Raw genomic sequence first — 23536 nt, 5'->3', positions numbered from 1 at the left:
CTCTGTAATATGTCGTGTGTCGTATGTGCTCGATCGATAAAAAACATAAATGCATGCTAATCGTGAAAGTGCTGCGAAGGTAGAACAGGATGTACAGGTGAGTCATAGTCATGGTTAGTTGTTCCGTCGTCGCACGCGCAGGTACTCTGTGTGTGTGTGCCGTAACACTTGCATGTGTTATGATAAGAGGCCACGTGAATGAAGGATGACTCACACCAACAAACCGCCTGACTATTAACAATTAAACAATCATAACTGACATAGAAAACCAATAAAAACTAATTACTGACAACAAAAAGTTGTTTCCCAGAAGTTATACATGTAACATAGTAACATCAATATAATGTCACAATCATTCCAGGAAGATTACTTGCGATCATAAACATAGATGTAGATATTTAAGCACTTAATGCAAATGCCAAAAAGGTAATTAGAGCTAAACCCATTTGATTAGCATAGCCGATACCCTTATAAGGAAAATCTGTAAGCATTACTAAAACCTGTATTTACGTCGATGATCTAACTCCGAGGGTTTCTAATAATTATGTACTTACCTACTGAATTTTGAATCAGCGTGGATGTTGTAGGAAATGATAAATATAATATAGATACACATGGTAGGACTACAACAATGACAGAAATATAATCCAAAAGTACGTATATACAACGAAAAAACAAAGGGTATGCATTTAATTATATCAAAATAACAATCCTTACATACAAAATATATAAACACACACACACACACACACGCGCGCGCAGGCAAGCGCACACACACACACACACACATACACAAACACACACCACACACACGCACACACACGCGCACACACACACACACAAAGACGTCAAAGAAGAGATCCAATCACTATGATACGATGGCTAATTATTTTTATTAGGTACATCAACAGATCAACACTAATTAATTAAGCTTACCAGTAACAATTGTAACTGCAAGTAATAATTTGATAGATAAATTTAAAATTTCTTTTACCACCAGACGATTCGTCTGCTCATTTGCCTAATAATCATAAAAGAAATATGTACAGTCACCGGCAATATATTATTGCTGGTGACTGTACATGCTTGTGCATGTCACAATGAACAGAAAATTACATGATAGCAAAATAAATAATATTTTAGTAAAAACTAAGCCTGGCGACATATTTCAGGTAACAAATACATTCTTGACTAAACCTACAATAAATTGTTAGGTGCTAAATAATCAGTCAATATTTAGTCGTTTGGTGCCAAGCCTATGAATAAGTCCGTTCTTGTATTTACGATTTTAACATTTCATCAAAAAAAAATTCATGGAAATCGAGCAGTGAAAATGCTTTTCGACATATATATTATATATATGACATGTATATTGTGTACGATACATCAAAATATGTATAAATATTTCGCTTTTAAATACTGAATTCCTTCCTTTCCTTGACAGTAGGTACTGTCAAGGAAAGCTACCTATTACTGCAAGCCTATTTACAAATTTCCAATTCATAATTCTCATAATCGCACTAATTTTGATATGATATCAACAATTGATGACACAACTTTTCTTAAAATACTTGTTAGTAGTTAAACGTAACTGTAGTTACCACATGTTTAGATAAGGAACGTAGTACGGATGAGTAACATTTGAATCAACTTAGGCCATTATTCTTTCGAGCCGCAATATAGTTTTATGAATGGAGCTACTCAGTTCGTTTAGTCACATCTCGAAGAAACGGTAGATGCGTTCGCAGAACCGCACAAAACCTGCACTGACTCACGCGATGCAGCTATCCCTGTTTGTTTTGTTTCATTGATTAAGTCATGCTATCAAAATGAGACACGACATTATCTGGCAAATTGGACATAAGGCTTTTTGAATATACATAGTATAGTTTTTGGTCATGCCAAATGTGATAGTACGTATTAAAGACCTATCTTTTTTCTATGAATAAGTGTGACAAGGGGGGAGGTGGGGCTGAAAAATCGAAAGTTTGTGTGATGTAATTAATGGACGACCCCATATCTGAAAATTGTCTGTATTAATTAATTAAAATATTAATAGTTTTTGTTATGATAATGCAACAAAATGGGTCCATTAAAATGAACATATGTTCAATTTCCGTTCAATGTTTACAAAATGCATCAATTTGCAGTTTTAGTCACCGTTGGTATTGAAACAGCGGTTATACCACACCGCAAGATAACCCGAGATGAATAAGGTGCGCTTACTCACTTATTTACCAACATTTCACTTACAGCGGACTCGCGACTAATTACATTCGCTATACATTACAAACCTCAAGGAGTAATGACAAATCAAGAGTCGAATTTGACTCGCTTAATGACGACTTGTGCCATGGGAATTCAGACATTTTTTTTTATGTTTTGCGAAATGCTTCAGAGTCTAGACGTTTGAAGGGAACATTATTCTTAATTTCATGTTTTACGAGCAATCGAGAACAATGTCGAATCGTGCCCCTAAACCTAACTGACGGCAAGTAGAACTTCATATTTCTTAAAGTGCGACTATGGCCGATTGAGCGAAGTGACTCATCTCAACACAACCAGTTTATTTATCACATTTCCATACGTTTGTTCGATTAATATGAAAATAGGTAATATTAACTTCAATTCTCATTAGTCGTTGGTTTATTATTCATCTTTTTAGGTCAATTGAGTCTCTTATATAAACAAGCTGTGGGAACTTAGGTACTAAAACAAGTTATAGCTATAATATAAGTTACAACGCATTTGTTCAATCACGTGGAACATTTGTCCATGAAGAAGAAGCAAAGGTGTACAACTGTGTACGTATGGATATGTAACTATAGTCCGGCGTGGGTGTAAGAGTCTATGCTTCAATCAGGTATCGACAATATGGCATATAACATCGGAATTTATCCTCCAATGAAAACACTTAAGTCCCAATATGGCTATGTCTACTCAACCTTGTTATTATTCCATTAACCGCCATTATAATCGTCTACTCTTCAAGTCTGCGATTTAAAACAAATTTTCTACTTGCGCAAGTCAAAGGTTTCATTTGTTTAACCCGGCAGATTGGTCTGTTACTGAATTTTAAATTCGCAAACCGGACAAAGAATTTCTTTGTTCATCTCGCTTGGAAGTGTAATTAGGACAGTACGGCCAGACGGCGATCGACTATCGTTCAAAGCAATTCGTTGCTTAAAATAACGTTTTACTAATGACATCTCGATTTTATCGCTCTAACTGGTGGCTAAACATCGAGATTGTTAATATCCGTTAATCATCAATAGCGATGATTCGTTATACGATTCACGCTGACATTGAAAGGTCGTTGACTTGTTGCTTCGCGACAGAAGCCGAAGATTTTTTTTTTGCCATTCACTTAGTATAGTGTTTCAGCAGGGGCGTGTTAGTGGCGTGTATTAATCTCTCGTCCACGTGTGCGAATGTAAACCGATGCTGCTGTGACTGTTTCAGGATGTTCAGTTATGTTTTCTTTACGGCCCTTGAGTGTAACATCTGCTAAGGGATTTGCTAATTCTATCCGTGGTTCTGATGGGGACCTGAAATTAAATTCTTTGGTTTATCATTTAGTCATATTGAATTCTTGCAAATCTTAGGACAGATATTGATCTGGAAAGCTGTTAGTTTTTATACCCTTTGACACCGCAACTGCCTTGACTGATAAGGTCTGGAGTTCATCACTCCCACGACGATAAAACTAGCTCGTTGACACATATCACGAATAACGACGGAATGCATTTATAATTCCAAAGAGATGAAGCGGAATTAAGACTTACGAATAATTAAGCAAGTTACCCAGGAGTTGCAAAGCGATTCATGTTTAGGGTTACGCGTGGAAACTGTTGAATTCGTTGAATGATAAGACCGTGAAGCGGATACAGAGAACCGTGGGCGGAACCTCGCCACCCGGCGCGTTCGCCATTCTAATTAGCTAGCATTGTGGTTTGAAGTTTGCGGGTTCGGATTTGTGTGTAAGAATACAAACCGGCACCGGCAGTCGCACCGCGAACTCCGCGCCGGGGACACGCGTCGCCCCACAGCAGCATCCGATACGCACGCGGAGCTCGAACGTGACCACGATAACTGACCAGTGCATACACAAGATAAGACACCACGCAAAATATACAAAGCGAAATATGCGGATATTTGTGTTGATGGACTAATACAGTGATAAAACTTTTAAAGGTGTTGGATAACCACAAGGTAAACCATTATACTATCCTATAATATTGAACTTGAACCATAGCGGGGCGCCGGTAACCACTTTGATTAGAACCTTATTTAAGGAAAAATAATGAGTATTAGGTACAGGTATGATTGAAAATATATGATTTTTTATCAGGTAAAAGGTTAAAACTTTTCACTGTAGTGTTGAAGAACTTTTGCGGAAAAAAGACTTATACCTAAACAAATTTATTAGCACACGTATTAAATTACTTAATACACGTAATTGACATAATAATTCATGTACCAACATTCTAATAATTCAACATATTTTCAGAACTATAAATCAGCGTAAATCGTGCGTGATGAACTAACAGAGTTAAACGATTTATGAACTAGGTCTAAATTGCCTAACAGCTAAACTAACCTGAAATCTATGTCTGACAACCATAGATTGATAGTAAATAGTGATATTTTACACAACACCCTGGACTGGATTTACTTAGCGTAGTGTAATGTCTGATCGGTTACCGGTTCCACTGTAAGGCATATCATTACTTAATCTACCGCTTATGTAAATGGATATTAATATTATTAATGTAGCAAATCCGCCTTGTACCTATACGGAGGTTCATATGTAATTCGCGATTCACGTTTGATCTACAATTTATCTGGGCCATTTATGTAAGTTTAGTGATCATTAGGAGGTTTACAATGACCGCTGATCATTAATGTTTATTATCCATTATAAGCTTTGCGTTGGTGTTATGCAATAAAATTAATTTATCTTTGTCGTTTCATCACGCATGGAGCGATTGTGCATGCAGAACTGACCTTCACTAACAATGTCCCTTGATCGCGCATGCAACGGACTTCGGTGCATCTGGCACATAGAACGAACAGTGCATAATCTTCGCTGATATGTGATGCTATACCCGAACTAATAACACATGAAACGCGTAGCGCATAAGGTCCGAATTCCATTGGAAGGCGATATATTCTTTCGCGAAATGGCGATGACTCGTGAAAGCTTTCAACGACACATTTCCCAGGGCTAGCTCACATCGACGTGAGCTGAATGATTAGGTATCGCTCAAACCGTTGCAGTATTGTTTTCCTTTTTATGTAATATATAATTCCTGGACATGTTATTTGGTTGTTCAAATCCATGTTTATTTTCCTCTTTCCCTAACTTAACCACCTTTTTGGTGTGTATGTTTGCACTAAATATTTACAGCAAGTTAGTCTGCGAAGATGTTGTGTGCGTACATAAATAGTTTCATTTGTAATTTATTCACCTATCTCTCTCTCTCTGTGTCAGCAGAAACAAGCGAGCTTTTGAGATAGTCCTGTCGAACTTCAGATGATTTCTTGTCTAGCATAGTATACCTCTACTATACTATACCCTACACTGCTAAAACAGCTTTAATTCAAAACAAAATTATCGCGTAACCTCAAAGTCGAACTGAATAATAATGTACCTACATATAAATTAAATCAGGATCTTCCCATATGACTCTCCAATAAGCATTGGTTGAATGTATATGTACCTATTGATACGTCAACACAGCAATGATTCACACATGAAGTAGCGGTTCACGTAGACCAATTGACCGTATTCTACGTAACTTATGCATAAAATGTAGCCTAACGATGTTAATCATTGCATTCATCATCACACGTGTAAGTGCCGAGATGCATAGAACGTATAGACTAGAGGAAAGACTACGTACCTAATTGCAGTCAGCGTACGTATCGTACCTAACTTTTAATCTCAAGAGTTGATTTATTTACTCTCCCATAACTCAAAAATTATAATTCCTGACAGAAAACGATTTAGTTTGTTCTTCCCTGGATACCATTCCCGGTATTATGTTGGTCCAAACATACACATTCATCAATTAAGCTGATATATTAACAGCCAAATTTAAGTGTTTATACGTTATCGCTATCGACATGAATGAAACCGAGCGTATTATCTCAGTGTACCTTCGTAAAACTACGTCCTGTGACGCATACATTGCACCAGCACTTAATTCACTGACGTAATACAACATAATCACAACAGTGATACAGTTCGCTTGGATTGTGACGACGTTTCTGCAAATGATGATTCAGAGGATCGACCTATTATGTCACTGGAGTTTTTTTCGTGCTTATCGCTTGGGAGTGTTAAGATAGTATTGTATTGTAAGGTACCTACTAATCAATGAACTGCGAGCGTAACGTTGATAGACCAACAGAATACTCGGATGTACAATGTGAAGGAATGTCTGCAAAAAGTTCTTGCTAAAAATTACTGATGAACCGTTCTAATAATGACGCATGTAATCCAGGATATAAACTTTGCTACGCTTTTTGCTTTAATATATATGGAATCTGTCAGGTGAGAACGTCCGGTTAATCGCTAAATTACCGAAATGTAAAATGCTTCAATAATCTTCAATAGTGATTGACCGTTTTTGTTAGACACGTTTTGATTGGTAGTTTCTAAATGCCTGTGTTGTGACGCTGCGACGCCGGCCGGCGTGGCCATGACATCAGCATTATCCACGTCACCCGACGTCATCAGACCAATCATCCCACAAAAATCCTTACACAATCGATACCATCGATCCTTTACATATGAACAAGTTTTCAAACTACACTGTCAATGTATGTAAATGATCGTGGGCGTTCCAAAATGAACGGTAAGTTAAATCAAGTGTTTCTAATAGATTGACGATAGAGAATCGTGAGCATTTCGTAATCGAATGCTTGGCTACATGAGTCACCCTGGCTGTTATGAGACTTCACAATTCGTGTCATAGGCGCGAGAATCTCACGGTACGAAAAGGAAAACTAAAACGCGTTGTGCAACCCAAATGAATCAAGTTTTATGAGTAGAAAACTCGTGTTTTTATTTCCCCGATGTCTCAATTCTATTCAAACCCAACTCGACTCATTTTTATTTTACACATTCTGTCAATAATAAAAGTCGTTACAGCTCTTTTTCACAAAAAGAGATCACCTACACTGCGCACGTCTAAAAGAAGCAGCAGCTCAAACATTTCTTGTTATTGACATATCGATATAAGTAATCTATTGAACCGATAGACCAGTCCAGTCCATCAACTGGCCAACTCATTGGTATTCGCATCAAGCGATCGACAGTAAACCGTGAACAGATTCCCGATACCGTCAACAACTATCCCAATGACTCATCCTACTCATCGATAGTTCCTTTGACCCCACTCAAAGAGTCAATAAGAGCAATTACTGTCCTCGCGCTGAATTCGATATTAATTCCATATTTCCCAGAACACTAGTGATAACAATAAAGGTTTATATGTCCATCAATCTTAGTACGTAGTTCAAAGAAATCTGCGTAGATCGTTAGTGCATCGTTTATCATACAATTGCGAGTATGGGTGAAGTACAATTTCTGCTTATTCAGTTGTGTATGTCATTTATGCATTTGCCGATCTGTGCTACGCTACCATATGTTAACGGTTTCGTATATCTTTTGTAGTATTTCAAGGGTACCTAGTTAAGTTGATAATAGATATATAATAACTTTTGCAGTATTCAAGTAGTTTATTTAAATATTTTCTAAACTCTCAACTTTTCAAAAATAATTCCAACTAAATCTAACAGATCGGTATAAATGAATATCGGTGTTATTCGTTTTGCAATTATGAGTTATGATAAAGATAGGGAATCGCTTGCCGCTATTGGTCTTCATCGTCTGTTATCGACTGGATCGTACCTACTCGTAATATTTACATGCACTTGCAAATTATTATCTGTAATCGTAGGAACTTACATAACGACCGTATTTACGGTAATAATAATCATTGGCAATTATTATCAGAGATAAATGCTAATGTAATACTATTTCTGTAATTTGAAGTGAGCAATTACTTTCTGTTATTTATATTCTATTATTTATATACTGTAGTTAAATTCAGGTTCATTTTTTTCCTTCGCTAATATATATATATATATATATATATATATATATATATATATATATATATATATATATATATATATATATATGTATGTATGTATACCTTGGTGCTAAATAAATAAATATTAATTACTTATTATAGAACATATACAGGACAATTTTACACATAGATATGTGTGTTGTATATATGCTCCTATATATAGGCTTTTGTGGATACTAGATGATGATGTATGTAATATAGTTTTAAATAAAACATAGAAAACATCCATAACTCACGAACAAATATTTGTGATAATCACACACATATAAATGCCGTTACCAGGATTCTGACCCAGGACTTCATAGGCCGGGTCACTACCAATTAGGCTATAGGAGGCCGTAAAATATCAAAAATATGTGTTAACTAATCTCGTAGTTTATATTAATTAATAAATCGATTGCCGGATAAAATATTGATACATATCTGCTTAACAGGGACAATGACAAAAAAAACCGTGTCACTGGCATGCCAAAAAGTGCCTGTAGTTACTTTCTATGTTTTTATATAGGCGGAAGTGGACGAACCAATGAATCTAAACATCATTCTCTGTCATTTCCAGATCCCAGATTTCTCCCTCGATGGAAGCAGCAGTCTGAAGCACAACGGAAGCGCCAAGGAACTGGCCTCCGTGATGGAGAATTTGAAGAAGAGCAGCTTCTCCCGCCGGGAGCAGGCTCTCAACACGCAAGTCACTAGTTCTTCCACGCAACAGGTACTTACTGTTTTATTTGTATTTATCTACTTCGGCCCTTCCCATTCCCACTCATTTTAGCGCTTTGCTGGTAAGACCTGGGAAAATTTTGTGCTTTTATTCAAAAACTGAACTTTCTTTTATTTCTACAGTCGACTCTCGTTAATTCAAACCCGCGATAATTCGAACCTCTCTATAACTCGAAGTTATCACGAGTTCCCTAGAAAATCTCTTTATATTTAGAAATAATTCAATACATTTTTAAGCACTTGGTAATTCTAACAAAAAAAACATAGCTACGTAACAAAACGACGTGTTAATTCGAACTCATAGGCGTCAGACACTCTACAATTCAAAGTTATGAGATTTCAGAGGTAAGTGTAAGTACCCTACATTTGAGACAAGTTCAAGTTCATCGTTGCACGAGCATTTGTTATTGTAAAATCATTTCCGGCGCTAGGTATTTCTGTTAAAAAAAAGTTATTGATCAGTCTCCGCAATGTGCTTTGAAGCAAACTAATATTACAGACTTCTTCCCAAACTCTTATAATTAATTTACATTATGTATGTGCATGTAAATTAGCAGTTAATAAATCATAATTGATTATTACTCAATAATTCGAACTTTCATATTTTTTCTCTCAAAAATTTCGTACTATTTGATATTTCAAACTCTCGATAATTCGTAATATTTTAAAAGTCCCTTGAGTTTCGAATTAACGAGAGTCGACTGTATAAGAAAACAAAACTCGAATCGAATTTGTACCTGTACAAGTACGTAGGGATTTGCGAGGCTAACGGAGCCCGCTTGGCAACGTTATCTTTCAATAGTTTTTACGACAGCGACTTCCATTGATCTTTTAACTCTGGGGGAAATAATAGACTTCTTAATAGAAGAACAATTGGTAAATAATATCAAATATCATTTCGTACTTTTGTACCTATAGGTACTGATATCCAAGATAAGGAAGAGCAATCCGATAGCAGTTAAATATTTATTTGATTCAGGCATATTTAAGTTAAAACTAGATTGTAAGTACCAAACTTTAAATTATAAAAAAATATGATGGTACAATAACGCGACAATCCCAAGAAACACACGCCCGCTACTATCAGTTTACTCTTTCTAATTCTGGATAAGAGAATACATAAGTTTCGAAAAAGATTAAAAGACATTGGTGACAAAACTGACAAGTATATGGACATAGAGGATGGCCGGTTTGAAAGACTCACGCCAAACCTTTTGGCCGCGAGAGCTTTCATTCTTTTGGCCTAGAATAGTGATCGCACGATTTTTTCCAAGACCCTTTTATTCCTAAGACAATGACAGATTTTTGTCAAAAAATCATTTTATTTCTAAAGAAAATAGTATATTTTTGCATATAAACATGGAATTTTTAGCACAGTATTATCAGTTTGCTATTCACGTGCGACTTGGCTGATAGTTTATTGTTTTATTCTCTAGACGACACAATAAAGCATCAAATAACTTCAGATTAGAGAGATAAGTAAGCAAAGTGCCTGGTCAAGAACCGTATCGCAGTAAACCCGTGTCGGCACTCCTTTATATGTGCATAATGGGTTAATGGGGTCCTATATTCTGACAGGATAATGGAAACTAGAGATGCCGGTTATTAGTTATAGCCCTTAATCAATGATACCAATTGGGTAGACAATTGTGAATAGGTAATTTTAGTTCATGACAAACTCTAGCATTCGACAGCCCCTTTAGCTTGCTTACCCCTTTAAAGTAATGAGAATTGTGGTGGAAAGAAATGGTACCGTCTAGGAGAGGAAATCCAACGCAATGGACCGTCAATATTAAGGTCAAAATAAAGGGAAACAACACTTTCTCAATCTAATATTCCGCAGTGAGGGCACGGCATAGAAATAAAAAAAAAGGAACAAGCAGGAAATATTTAAACGAAATTTCTTCCAAAATAGAACATCCTTGAACGTTTCTAAGAAGCAGTAGTTAAAATTTAATTAACCCTTTAATGTTTCCGTACTATAAACAATATGATAAACTCTTGATTATTCATATCCCATAACTATAAATAGGCAGATGGTTATTTCGACACCGGCCTCGGTCGGTTCATAAAATGGCCGGTTTATTTTCAATTCGACCAGCCGTGTTTGCGGTAAAATTTAAAATAAAATAACGCTTGTGCCGCCGGCTGATGTGCCTATTGTGGGAGCATCGAGACGAGGTCACCGGAATGCATATCATTTGCAGCTGAACGAAATTAGCTCGTCTTTGTCTTAAGAGTAAATCACAGAGCGCTATATGGGTCCTAGTAATTTAGACGACGCGGTGGGAAGTCTTAATGTATGCCTTTACAAATGAGCTAATGTACTTACATAACCTTGCGGAATATATATCTGTCATTACAATAATCTACAGACAATTAGGTTAAGATGTGTTTGTTCACAGCTTGCTCCGAGCGTGTGAAATATCGCAAAATTCAAAGCAAACACTACTGATTCCGTTTAACAGAAATTAAGAATGATATACTGATACTGAGTCACACAAGCCAAATTGTAACCAAAACAGATCCTTCGGAGCTTTGATCTAAACGAGGCGTTGGCAACCATATCGTAACGTGTTCGGCTACGGCGGTATTGTCATTAAATTTAATTAAAATTCGTGACGTGCAAACCGAATGTAATGATATAGTCCAACATGTGTTTAGCACACATAAATAAAACATAAAAGCCGTGTCTGTGATACCTCTAGTAATTAATGCCACCGACTTATGGGCGCAGCAAGACATGGTGTCTGCGTTTGGCGGCGTGCCAGTGGCAGACATGGCGTAACGTAGGGCACGTTTGGTAATACCGTGGTGCTGACACTCCGGCACATATATTACAATACATAACCTCTCCTAAAATAATATTCGGTTATATTTAAATTAACAGAAAATACAGAAACAGAAAGAGAGAGATGGAACAGAAATAAAAGTGGAAAAATTCACTGTCTCGGGCGAGGCTTGAACTCGCTAGTCTAAGCTTATTGATTTATTTCTAAGCTTGATACTTGATAGCATCGTTTGCAGACGTTACTGCTTAATAATTTAAAAGAAAATCTCTTGCCGCAGTCGGGCCAGTTCCTTTCAGTTTTTCTTCTCATTGTAAGTTCCCTCGCTTTCTAAAGACACTATGTACATACGTCTATCCGTTTTTTAAATTGATCCTTGTAACTTTTCTTTGAGTTTCCCCTTTCGCGACGATTTTTAAGTCGTATTTAGTTTTCCACCATAATTCCTTCTAGCTGCTACCGCAGATAAGCAATGAATGCTATATTGAAAATGTCAGATTTTAGCGCAATGTTGATATTATTGTACCTACTACTAAAAATAATAATTAGTCCATAGAGACCTGTTGTTGATTGTTGAAAGAAAAGACGGAAAGAAAAAAAGCATTTGTTGACGTAGGTGGATACTACTGAATTTTCTTAATCCAAGTTCTTACTACAATAGTCGGTACTGCATGGGTACTGCAATTTAGAAGCATATTCACAAGATATTTTAATAATTTTACGCTGCTCTGCATAATTTTGTTATAAAATTAGAGTATTTGCCCTTTTTACGCGCTGGATGACCTTAATATACTGTAATAACAACCCTCCCTTTGTTCTTTTGTTTATGACGACCTTATTTCTCTACTTTTTTACACCCATCAAATTGTGCTACTTAGACAATAAAGACCTTCGTCTTTGAGTTTAATACGTGCTTATTTTTAGTAAATGTAAAGTAATAAGTTAATGATTACGACTTATCTTGTGATATGCTCCATTGAATGGGCGCTAAATCCTAATTTTAAACGAAATTTATGGCTTGATAAAAATCACACGTTTTCTTACTAAGTGAGTAATACGATGGGCCCACACTATAAGCCATCTAAAAGTCGTATCAGCAAACATTTGGATTCCACCGAGATTTAGTCGGGGTTCAAGGCCCCTCGAAGTTCGGACATGCCTACCATTTGTTGCATCTCGCCCACACAAGCTGATTCATTCCATATACCTCTCAATTACGACTCCCGATGCCAAAATATGCTTGGCCATATTTTTTGCAGGTAATAAATTAGTTTATACGCATTGTTTCTATTGTGCGCGTCGAGCACGGGTGTGCTCGGGTTGTCAAGAAATTTAATTGTAAGAAGAAATCACAGTGATAGACAGCTAACACAATAGTATTCAGTATATAGACATGCAAGAGGAACAGAAAGAGGCCACGTGACGCTCAAATGCGTAGGTATCGTTAGTCGTCAACTGTCGATTGTTAAGCAATATTGAAACAAAACATTGAAAACGACCGCGTTATTTTCGTATTTCTATTTTGTCGTAGCCCTGGCTCTTATTTTCCTCGGCCGTTGGTGCGCCAAGACGCGTGACGGCTCCGTACAAACTCCTCTAGCATTGGCACTGAACCCACAGTTGTAGTCTAGATAACGAATTCGGAGGACGTCTGTATTATCAGACCACAGCCATTTATTTTTATTTTCTTTTAACTAGTGACTTGAAAACGTGGTATTTTCCGTATTCTCGAGGTTAATATTCTTGTTTACAAGCGGTGCGCTATCAGTAAATACAACTACGTTAGATGCACTACGTCTGCATAATAATGTAACGTTGTTATCATATTTAATGTTGTGTTTGTTACAGATGGTTTCGAGCACGACCTCTAGCAGCGCTGCATCTAGTCAACGACTGCAGGGCTCAAGCCAGAGACTCCAACATCAACACAGAACAGCTTCCGAAATGAAAGCAAGTTCCATGAAGTCAGATCTCACAGAGCTGAAGAGCTCCATCTCAGAGATGAAGAACTTGAGCAACACAGCGGCTTCAATGAACTTCAACAGGTGAGTCCAAGAAAACGACTAATTTTGAAACAGCTTTACACTTGCGTCAGACCAGCGTGTATATAGATACATGTGCCAATGTTTTTGTCTAGTCGGCTTTAAGATAACAGATATACAGTTTCTAATGAAGATTGGGGCTTAATGGCATTTGCCACATGCCTTTCGGAGTTAGCTCACCTGAGCGACCTTGGCCCTCTGCCAATTCCCACCCGATGTTTCCCTTCTCGTGTTTGCAGTTACACGCCGGCAAACAATAGCAACGCTCCTGTTCTCGGGAGGCCGTCTAACATTTTGTTTCTAGTGCATTTTCGTGTGCGTAATTAGTCACTAATTTATAAATAAGTTACTTATTTATAAACCGTGAGCAATTTCTTGACACTATTATCTTCGTTTTCCAGATTAAGAAGCTCCATGGAGAACATAGTGGATCAGGGAGATATAGTTAGCGATAACAGCTTGCCCGATATCCGGGATCTCAGTGACATGGGTGACATCACAGACATGGGAAACATGTGCGAGCTTTCTGAAGACGGCCCGCTTGTGACATTCCCTGAATCCGACACACCTCCGCCTGTCAGCGAGAATCCCTTGCTCCCTAGTTTGGCTAATGCCGCATCTATCAACGCTAGTCTAAACTCGGCGAACAAACTCAAATACAGCGCTGCACAAGTTTCGTCGGCTAGTTCTACTCGGGTTGTGACGGATGGATACAGTGCCTCAAATTCAAAAGCTAATAGTTCACGAATGCAACATCTGCAGCATGGAGACTTGCAGTATGCGGAAAGAAGTGCCGCTGGAGCGTCACGAAAATTGCTGCAAGCGGAGGGGCTCGCTGCGGAACAGAACGCGGCGTACCTTCAAGTAAGTTTACTTTTACATTAACATTTCATTAAGCCAGTGTTAAGTTCATCTTAACTGCTCCAAAACATGTGCATGTCGCCACTTGGTATCTAAGCGACCCCCACAACAAAAGCATTTACGCATGCGCAAAACCTCGTTTATAAATACGTATATAGTAGCGTATAAGTGTCTTCGCCGCGTCTGCTAGTAGGAGTCTGAAAGGCGCGCCGAAGGACGTGACCTCGCCAGACAGCCACCGATCGATATCGGTGCTAGTACGAGCGACAATAACCGCGCCGAAATGTTCAGTACGGCGCAACTCCTTGTCTCGAAAGCACAACATTAAAATGGAGAAATTCCGCAAATATCGAGTATGGTAGAAGTATGGCGCGCATCGTCGCATGGGCCAACAGGATGCTGCGCGGAGGATCGCCAGGACCGGTGAGAGCATTTATCTACGAGCGCTTATCGCTGGACGCGCGCTCGTTGCGTTGGCGCTCAGTCGACGCCTGACCGTCGTGCGCGCGAGCGCATGCGGAAGTCAGTTACTGCGCAGGCGCGATACTGTACACGAATAGTTCGCTTATATATAGAAGCGGAATGTCCGCGGGCGGGGGGGCCCCGTGGCCAGTCCATCGTGGCGTCCTATCGCGCTTCCCTCTGCAAACTCAAAATCCTTCGGTGAGAGCAATTTCTCCTAATAGTTCTCGCTGTCGGTCGACCTTCTAAATATGTATTTACGGTTTGTGTACGTCTGTACACAAACCTTAAAATATTCACGAAAAGCCCGCCAGTTCCGCGCGATTGGCCTATTTCCAATAGAAGCGATAGGACGTATAATCCGAGTCGTTTTACGTGGGACTGTTTTCTGATATAAATGTAGTACTCTTAGAGCTGTGACACGTCGCGGTGGTATTCCGACCTAACCATGTCTTCGAGACGACGTCCCAGACCTAAATTGCGCATCGCAACCGGTGTAACTATCAAACCAAATATTTGTTTTGTGAGACATCGCGGTAAAAATTAAATTATAACAGTGGCTATAGTGATAACAAGTTCATCATGTACTGAGGTCAAACGTATTTTCCAGAATTAATGCTCGCAGTATGACTATTCGGAATTCGACAAGTTTGTTGCCGCATCAAATTAGAATACTAATAGACAGTCATTAGCGTTTTTGTTCGCGGTTCAATTTATTGATACGAGGCATTTTGTGCTTTTAGGAGCAGCGGTCGCTAAAAGCGGGTGATATAACATCTCAAGAAGCAAAGAACATGTCTGCTACAAGTTCCAAACTACAGACGGAGGCTTTTAGTGCCGAGAAAAAGGCTATGGCGTCGACGCAAGCGCTCCACACTGTCACCTCAAGCGGCATGTTCAGCCACAAGGAGCACTCCAGCGTCGCGCATTCCAACATGACAATCTCCAGCAAGAACCTCTCCTCGAAAACAATGCTATCATCACAGGTAAGTTTACCATAAAAGTCAAGTCTATGGGCGGAAAATATTACGATTACACCATATTTATTGACATTTCATAACCTGATTAAACTCGTGCGATTTTTCTACATTTTTTGCATTTTTTTGATTGCAGATGAGTCAGATGCTAAACGGAACGATTAAACCAGGCGACGAAGATTTAACTAACTTAAATTTTGATGATTTAGACAAGCTAAATGCAAATTCTAATCAGAAGGATGTTGAACAGGCCATAGCGAAATATTCAACGAGAATGAATGCCTTTATTACATCTGTTAAGAATAACCAGATTGATAGAAAAAATGCTTCAGTACAATTTAACAAATTAAACGAGATGGTACGGAGAGCGTGGGCAGTACCAACATACGGACATGAACTGGGATATTCCCTTTGCAACACGCTTCGAACATCCGGCGGTTTGGACATCCTAATGACTAACTGCCTAGAATCAAGCAATCCTGATTTACAATTTTCATCAGCAAAAGTTCTTGAACAGTGCCTAACTACTGAGAACAGAGCGCACGTTGTTGAAAACGGCCTTGAAAAAGTTGTAAACGTAGCGTGCGTTTGTACGAAACACGCGAACTCGGTAGACCACTCTAGAATAGGCACTGGAATTTTACAACACTTATTCAAACACAGCGAAGGTACTTGCAGCGACGTGATTAAATTAGGAGGCTTGGATGCTGTACTGTTCGAATGCAGAAAGAATGATGTAGAAACCCTGCGGCATTGTGCGACGGCGCTCGCCAACCTGTCTCTCTACGGAGGCGCCGAAAACCAAGAGGCAATGATCAAAAGAAAAGTTCCCATGTGGTTATTCCCCCTAGCTTTCCACACTGACGACAATATCAAGTATTACGCTTGCTTAGCCATCGCAGTTTTAGTAGCAAACAAAGAAATCGAAGCTGCTGTTCTGAAATCCGGTACATTAGATTTGGTGGAACCTTTCGTTACGACGCATAATCCGTCCGAGTTCGCGCGATCGAACCTTGCACATGCCCACGGCCAGAGCAAAACCTGGCTGCAACGACTCGTACCAGTACTCAGCTCGAAGAGGGAGGAAGCGAGAAATCTAGCAGCATTCCATTTCTGTATGGAAGCTGGTATCAAAAAACAACAGGGCAATACTGAAATATTCAGAGAAATAGGAGCGATAGAATCTTTAAAGAAAGTGGCTAGCTGTCCAAACGCGGTGGCGTCCAAATATGCGGCACAAGCTTTGCGGCTTATTGGGGAAGAAGTGCCTCATAAACTTTCACAGCAGGTTCCCTTATGGTCCATTGAGGACGTACGAGAATGGGTGAAACAAATAGGATTCTCTGAGTATGCGAATAACTTTTATGAGAGTAGAGTAGATGGAGATTTATTACTGCAACTGACAGAAGAAAATCTCAAGGAAGATATAGGTTTACAAAATGGAATCAAACGAAAAAGGTAGGTTTCAACTTTTGAAAATTTTGTTTATATTGCCATAATTTACTTAAAGCGTGTTTATATAACGCATGTTTTTTGAATTTCAGATTCACAAGAGAACTTCAGCAGTTGAAGAAAATGGCAGATTACAGTTCAAGAGACACGGGTAGCCTCAACGAGTTCTTAGGAGGAATTGGTCCAGAGTACACTATCTACACGTATTCCATGCTGAATGCCGGGGTCGACAAGGAGTCCATCCGCGGCCTCAGCGATGAACAACTGGAGAACGAATGTCGCATCGTCAACAGCATTCACCGCCTTCAGATCCTAAATGCTATCAAAGGTAAGTTGACCATTAATCATTTTAATTGTTTCCTGCCTTAGGCAAGAGACGCAATATTTTTACGATGAGCATAAAATTTAAAAACCCAGTCACAGTCTCCGCTGTAAATATTGTCCAAAGTTATAGCGCATCAAAGATATGATGAAAATACTAGATCAATTATTTTAATAATAGTCAAACATGAAAATTACATTGACGCCGCTAGGATTATCACAAGCTTAATCTATTGGATAAAATAACGCAGTTACATTTACGATAAGAGCGATGTAAACATTCTCGTAACAAGTGTTCCAATGTATTACCAGAAAAACTTAGTAAACAAAACAGCAATAATTCATCAACCTATTGAAAATTTGACGATGTCTCGGCTTAAAGCATTTTGTTTATCGCTTCCAGTTTACGAAAGCACTCTTCCAAGCAAGGGCGAAGAGAACCTCGAGAAGAATCTAGACGTATTCGTGAGCTATCGCCGATCGAATGGCTCCCAACTTGCCAGTCTTCTGAAAGTCCACCTACAACTCAGAGGGTTCACAGTATTCATCGATGTAGAGAGGCTAGAAGCCGGCAAATTTGACAATAATCTCCTACAGAGCATAAGACAGGCGAAGCACTTCCTATTGGTTCTGACGCCATATGCACTGGACAGGTGCAAGCATGATAATGAGCAAAAAGACTGGGTCCATCGGGTAAGCAAACAACTTTGATATTCAATTTAGTTTTAGTTCAACCCATTACCTAATGTCAGTTTAAATTAATATTTAATTAAATAACTACTACCAGCTTATTCGATCGTGAGCAGCCGAATTAACGGAGAAATTAAAAAATAAAATATAGCATAGGTAAGAAATGGCGTAACCCAAAACCCAAGAGATGACATCGTCATCATCAAACAAAAAAGTCCATTGATAAATATTTTAGAGGGATCTAACCTAACTAAGGAATTGTTTGATCTAGTTAAAAACTGGTGGCTCTGTAAGCTGTAGATTTTACAACCCCGCTCTGCCATTTTGAAAAAAAAATCTAAACATGTAATCCCCTAAAATATAAATTATCAAACCTGCTCACTAAACTTTACGAAAATTGGTTGAGTTATAAGTACGACCTATAGAATTCGAGGCCATGCCAAGGGCCAGGACCAGCCGAACACACAAAGCTTTTTTGCCCAAGTTGAGAGTGTTGAGACGGAGTCCTTGGGGCTGTCCATAAATTACGTCATCGATTTTTGACCCCCCCCCCCTATAATCATCCAAAAATCATGCTTCAAATGACCCCATTTCCTCCTACTTCATGCTACCGTCATCCGACGTCCAGACCCCCCCCCCCCCCTAATTTGAAATGACGTAATTTATGAATAGCCCCCTTCGAGCAATCTCTCATAAGGCTAAATCTAACTAATTAAATAATTTAAAATTCCAGGAGATAGTGGCAGCGTTGCAGTCTCAGTGCAACATAGTGCCGATTATCGACAACTTCGCCTGGCCGGAGCCCGAGGAACTGCCCGAGGACATGCGCGCGGTGTCCAAGTTCAACGCCGTGCGGTGGATACACGACTACCAGGATGCCTGCGTTGAGAAACTAGAAAGGTGACCACACTTTTTGTGACTTATGCATCTCCTAATTTGAGAATTATCTGTAAATATTATTGTACTCGTTTTATTTGTGTTTACAAAACTGTAACAGTACTGGTTGGATAACTCACCAGTTTATTTGTATATACCATGATGGTGGCAAATAAGAATAAGTACAACCCGCCTGGTAAGCGGTTATGGCGCCTACCTACAAACTCCTAGCTCCTAGAAAAAGCTTGTACCATCAGCCGTAAAAGTGCATGGTGAATTTATCAATGAATTAATTTCTCCATGCAATTTCGCAGCTCACTGTACAAGAAGTTCATTCTAATACTGGAGAGCACGAGGCACTAAGTTTTCCGTACCGATCGTACTGATCGCGACCAAGTGTAAGAGTGTTAAGATGTTAAAGATGTTGTCAAACTATGAGGCTTGAAAGTTGTACCTATTGTTTGAAAGAAGAGTGGCTTATCATCAATCTTTGTCTCTCCTAGATTTAAATAAACAAATATTTTCGTTTTAATTTGCAGCTTCCTCCGCGGCAAATCGAATCTGTCGAACCGGTTGGACGGTCTGAGGTCTCGCGACGTCAGTACGCCGAGCACGGCCACCATCGGCCGCGGCCCGCCCAACTACCAGCGCATGGCCTCGTGCGAGAGCCGGGGCAGTGACAAGAACGATTGACTAGACAGCTACACGCTGCCGCCTATTAGGTACTTGATTTCATTTAACAGATTGTAGTACCTACAATACTCGTAGTAGAAGCAGGGATGGTTGGATTCCCACGTAAAGACGTACCTACTGGTACAGACTCCTTTGGATGAGGGCGGTAATAGACCGACCACTGTATGATTATTTCATAGAGATTTACGTCTAGCAGCGGACGTGGACAACTTTCGGCTGCCGTGATAACCTGATAACAATTAAATAATAGATCCTAACCCTGTACAGAGTGGAGATTGTTACCGAACTACAAGAAATATTAACCAATTTATTTTTTGGACCACAGACCGCGAAGACGCCGCCAATCATCCTTAGAAAAAGCTTCGCCAGTATTCTCACTTAGTTGCGACCAGCTGTCCATCGGAAGCACACAAACCGCCTCCCCAATAAAGTCCCTGCATAGTCTACCAGAGCGCTTATCCGAAAGTAGCGACAACTTGGACTACAGTGAAGAGACTAAATCGCGTCGGTGCAAAAGCTGCGAGGGCATGCTGGACGAACCACCCCACACCTTAGATACTCCCGTAGAAGCTGCCACGCAGACGAAAAGAAAAAAAAACTTCATGGACCGATGTGTGAACAAAGTTAGACTATGTTGATGATGAGTGCGACCCGTGAAACGATACGCTTGCAGTGTGTGCCTTGTAAATGGCTGCCTTATTGGACTTATCGCATATTTATGTGAATCTTATTTTAAAGTACAAAAGTGTGCACAATTGTGTAAGTATATATATTTGTGTATGTCGATGTTAAAATTATTTTTTAGTTATACACGAATACAGGCTCGTAAATCCGCTGTTATTAGTAAGGGCGCGTTCACATTAGGCTTATGCAATGTGAAGTGTGAATCATCTCACTAAGCGTCTAATAAATAAGAAGTCTTCAAAATAGACTTGTATAAACCGAGAGCCTAAATGTGTATGTGCCCTTATGATGAAAGCACAGTAACATGTTTAGTTGCTTTAAAAACTAGCCGTTGGAGCTAAGAATTTATTTATCAATAAAATTGTAATCTCTTTGAGTGCATGAAGTGGATTGACCATTGAGATGTGACATGTAGTTGCTACCCTGCAGTGTTTCAAGAACACCGCACGAGGTGGCAATAATGTTGAATACAACAGTTTGCTATTCGTTGTAGTATGGCAAATTGCTTTTACGCTTTCTGACTTGCAATACCTAATGAATTATTTAATTTTTATCTCTCTATCTCTTCACTCTCTATACAAATTACATGTGAATTTATGGACATATTGTATTATTTCTTGTTTTAGTGTCTTGCCAATAAAGTATAATGTCAAATAAGCGGATTATACAAAATTACAATATGCATATGTGATAGCTTAGATCTTTTAGAAATTATTATGTGAAATAATGAAATTGCTAGTTTTACCTGTTATTTAACTTTTCAGCACTCTGATTTCATTCATCTTGTACCTTATATTGTTGAAAATTGTACAAAATTTTACCTTAGAATAAATTGTTAATGTAGTCATTGATTATAATGAGTTAACCATATTATTATGATTAAACATAACTATACTTTACCCCTTATAAAGATATATATTTATGTACTAGCTCTAACCGTGAAATAAATGGTATTATTAAAATTATGAGACTTATTTTGTTGTTTTCATCCCTATTAGATTTAACCTCTTAATAACTGGGTTTCTAAAACTCTCTCAATAGGGAATATTACGCAAAATTCTGCGTAGAGGGCGGCACTAAGCCATTCACATGGCCTTCCGTGAAACACGACAATCGAAAGTTCGGTTTCTGCCTCTCTATCACTCTTGCCTATTCGATGAATAGAGAGGCAGATAAAGAAATTTCGATTTCCGCGTTTGACGTAGGCCACCTGTAAACAAACCGCCTTGATGTATCAATATCATAGTGAAAACTTGTCAAAAAACTGTTTAAGGCCTACTAAGTTTAAATTACTCTATGGTTTACTAAACAAATTAGTGCTGCACCCTGGCGGCAGGACATTGCAGTAATACTCCCTTTTGACAAAGATTTGTAAGTTAATTGGGGGCTAAGTTAATCGGTCGGCAGGAGGATGATAAAGGCAAACAAACAGCTTAAAAATTCTCAGCAGCATAAGACCATGATTTCTAAATAAGTTTGCCCAATTTTTATTGTGAAAATTCTCAGTCCCAGGCTCAAATCTGAAAGTTCCCAGAGACTGCAGACACTTTAACAGCCCCCTCCTTAGTGGCTCCTAGGCGGGCACTTACTACTGGATATAATAACCTATCCAGGCACGCAATGTCTATAGACATTGCCTAATAAGCCTTAACACTTTCATTGCCAGGCCAAAATTCAAGTCCATCGCTGAATGCCGGCGTAAATACAAACATCTATATAAGACTCCCCCGTGGAGTCCAAACGCGCACTCGACGAATAAACAACGCTGCACGCCAAGAACTCCGTTGTGGAGCTCATTTATTTCTATGCCGTATGCCGGCGACTCCTCTAGGGAGTCCAGGGCTGTCACAAAGGACAAAATTGCCAACGCCGTGCATTTTTAGTTTGCAAAGTGAACATAAATACAGTAGTATGTCGGATACCTACCTACCTACCTGCCGAAGTAATGATCTAGTCTAGTAATTATACCGCTTGGTATAATTACTAGACTAGATCATTACTTCGGCGTCGCTACAGGGCGGATCCATTGCTTAGTCGCTTTCTGTATGTGTAAAATAAATAAAGCCCACACAGAGACTATATACCTCGTTTTTTTTGAAGATTTGAAAAATAACGGTCGATTTTGCCGTTTCATCAATTATTTCAGTAATCTCTAGAAAATATTAAAATAACATTTCAGAGAATAAGATTTAATATTCCATTGTTAACGTTACGGTGAAGAAAATGAGGCAAATATGCCAGCTTTTAAATTGTTTTCCTAAAAATCGCACGATTTTTCTAATCCTAAAATACGAGGTATAGTGACAACCCTGAAAAATCGTAAGTTTCGTAAGAACTCGCTAGGGGAGTCGGATGGCATGGGCTTTAGTCATCTATAATTGTATAGTACGAACTCCCCTCGGGAGTCGTGTGGCATGTGAACAAAGTTTTTGAGAACTCCCTAGTGGGGTTCTTGGCAGTGAGTGTTAATTCCTACAAATATTGCGATTAGCTCACTCTGGCAGAGAATGTGTTAAATGAGATACCTCACGCGAAAGAGTTCAGAGATTATTTTCAGTGTGTATATTTTTTTAACACTTTCAGTGCCAAGTGCTCCATTTCCAATACAAAATGAACCCACCGAGGGTTCTTGGCAGTGAATGTGTTAAAACACTATTCACATAGCGAGTTTTGTCACTGTATAATAAAAACATTGTCTTGTAGTCTATACGCCAGCCAACCATAATAATAAGCCAGGATAGAAACAAAAATTTCACTTGTAACTCATCAATGTTACCATAATAACAGAATTTCTACTACTAAAC

At 38.8% G+C, this 23536-nt stretch overlaps 1 protein-coding gene across 5 annotated transcripts in view; it reads left to right on the top strand.

Moving 5' to 3' along the window:
- The window catches only part of LOC134793112 (NAD(+) hydrolase sarm1-like), an 81554-nt gene extending 59848 nt beyond the window's left edge, over nt 1-21706 (top strand). For all 5 annotated transcript variants that reach the window (XM_063764642.1, XM_063764643.1, XM_063764647.1 and 2 more), the window contains 10 exons: nt 8725-8877; nt 13523-13719; nt 14118-14580; nt 15783-16025; nt 16153-17474; nt 17561-17796; nt 18193-18482; nt 19213-19379; nt 19895-20077; nt 20374-21706. In XM_063764642.1, coding sequence (XP_063620712.1) covers nt 8725-8877; nt 13523-13719; nt 14118-14580; nt 15783-16025; nt 16153-17474; nt 17561-17796; nt 18193-18482; nt 19213-19379; nt 19895-20048 — 3225 coding nt within the window. In that variant the 3' untranslated portion in view covers nt 20049-20077; nt 20374-21706. The remainder of the gene's footprint in view (nt 1-8724; nt 8878-13522; nt 13720-14117; nt 14581-15782; nt 16026-16152; nt 17475-17560; nt 17797-18192; nt 18483-19212; nt 19380-19894; nt 20078-20373) is intronic.
- The last annotated feature ends 1830 nt before the right edge of the window (nt 21707-23536 follow it).

This window comes from Cydia splendana, chromosome 8 (genome assembly GCF_910591565.1).
Source record: "Cydia splendana chromosome 8, ilCydSple1.2, whole genome shotgun sequence".
Taxonomy (NCBI): Eukaryota; Metazoa; Arthropoda; class Insecta; order Lepidoptera; family Tortricidae; genus Cydia; species Cydia splendana.
The sequence above is the reverse complement of the archived record's forward strand: the minus strand, read 5'-3'. Positions and strand labels throughout refer to the sequence as shown.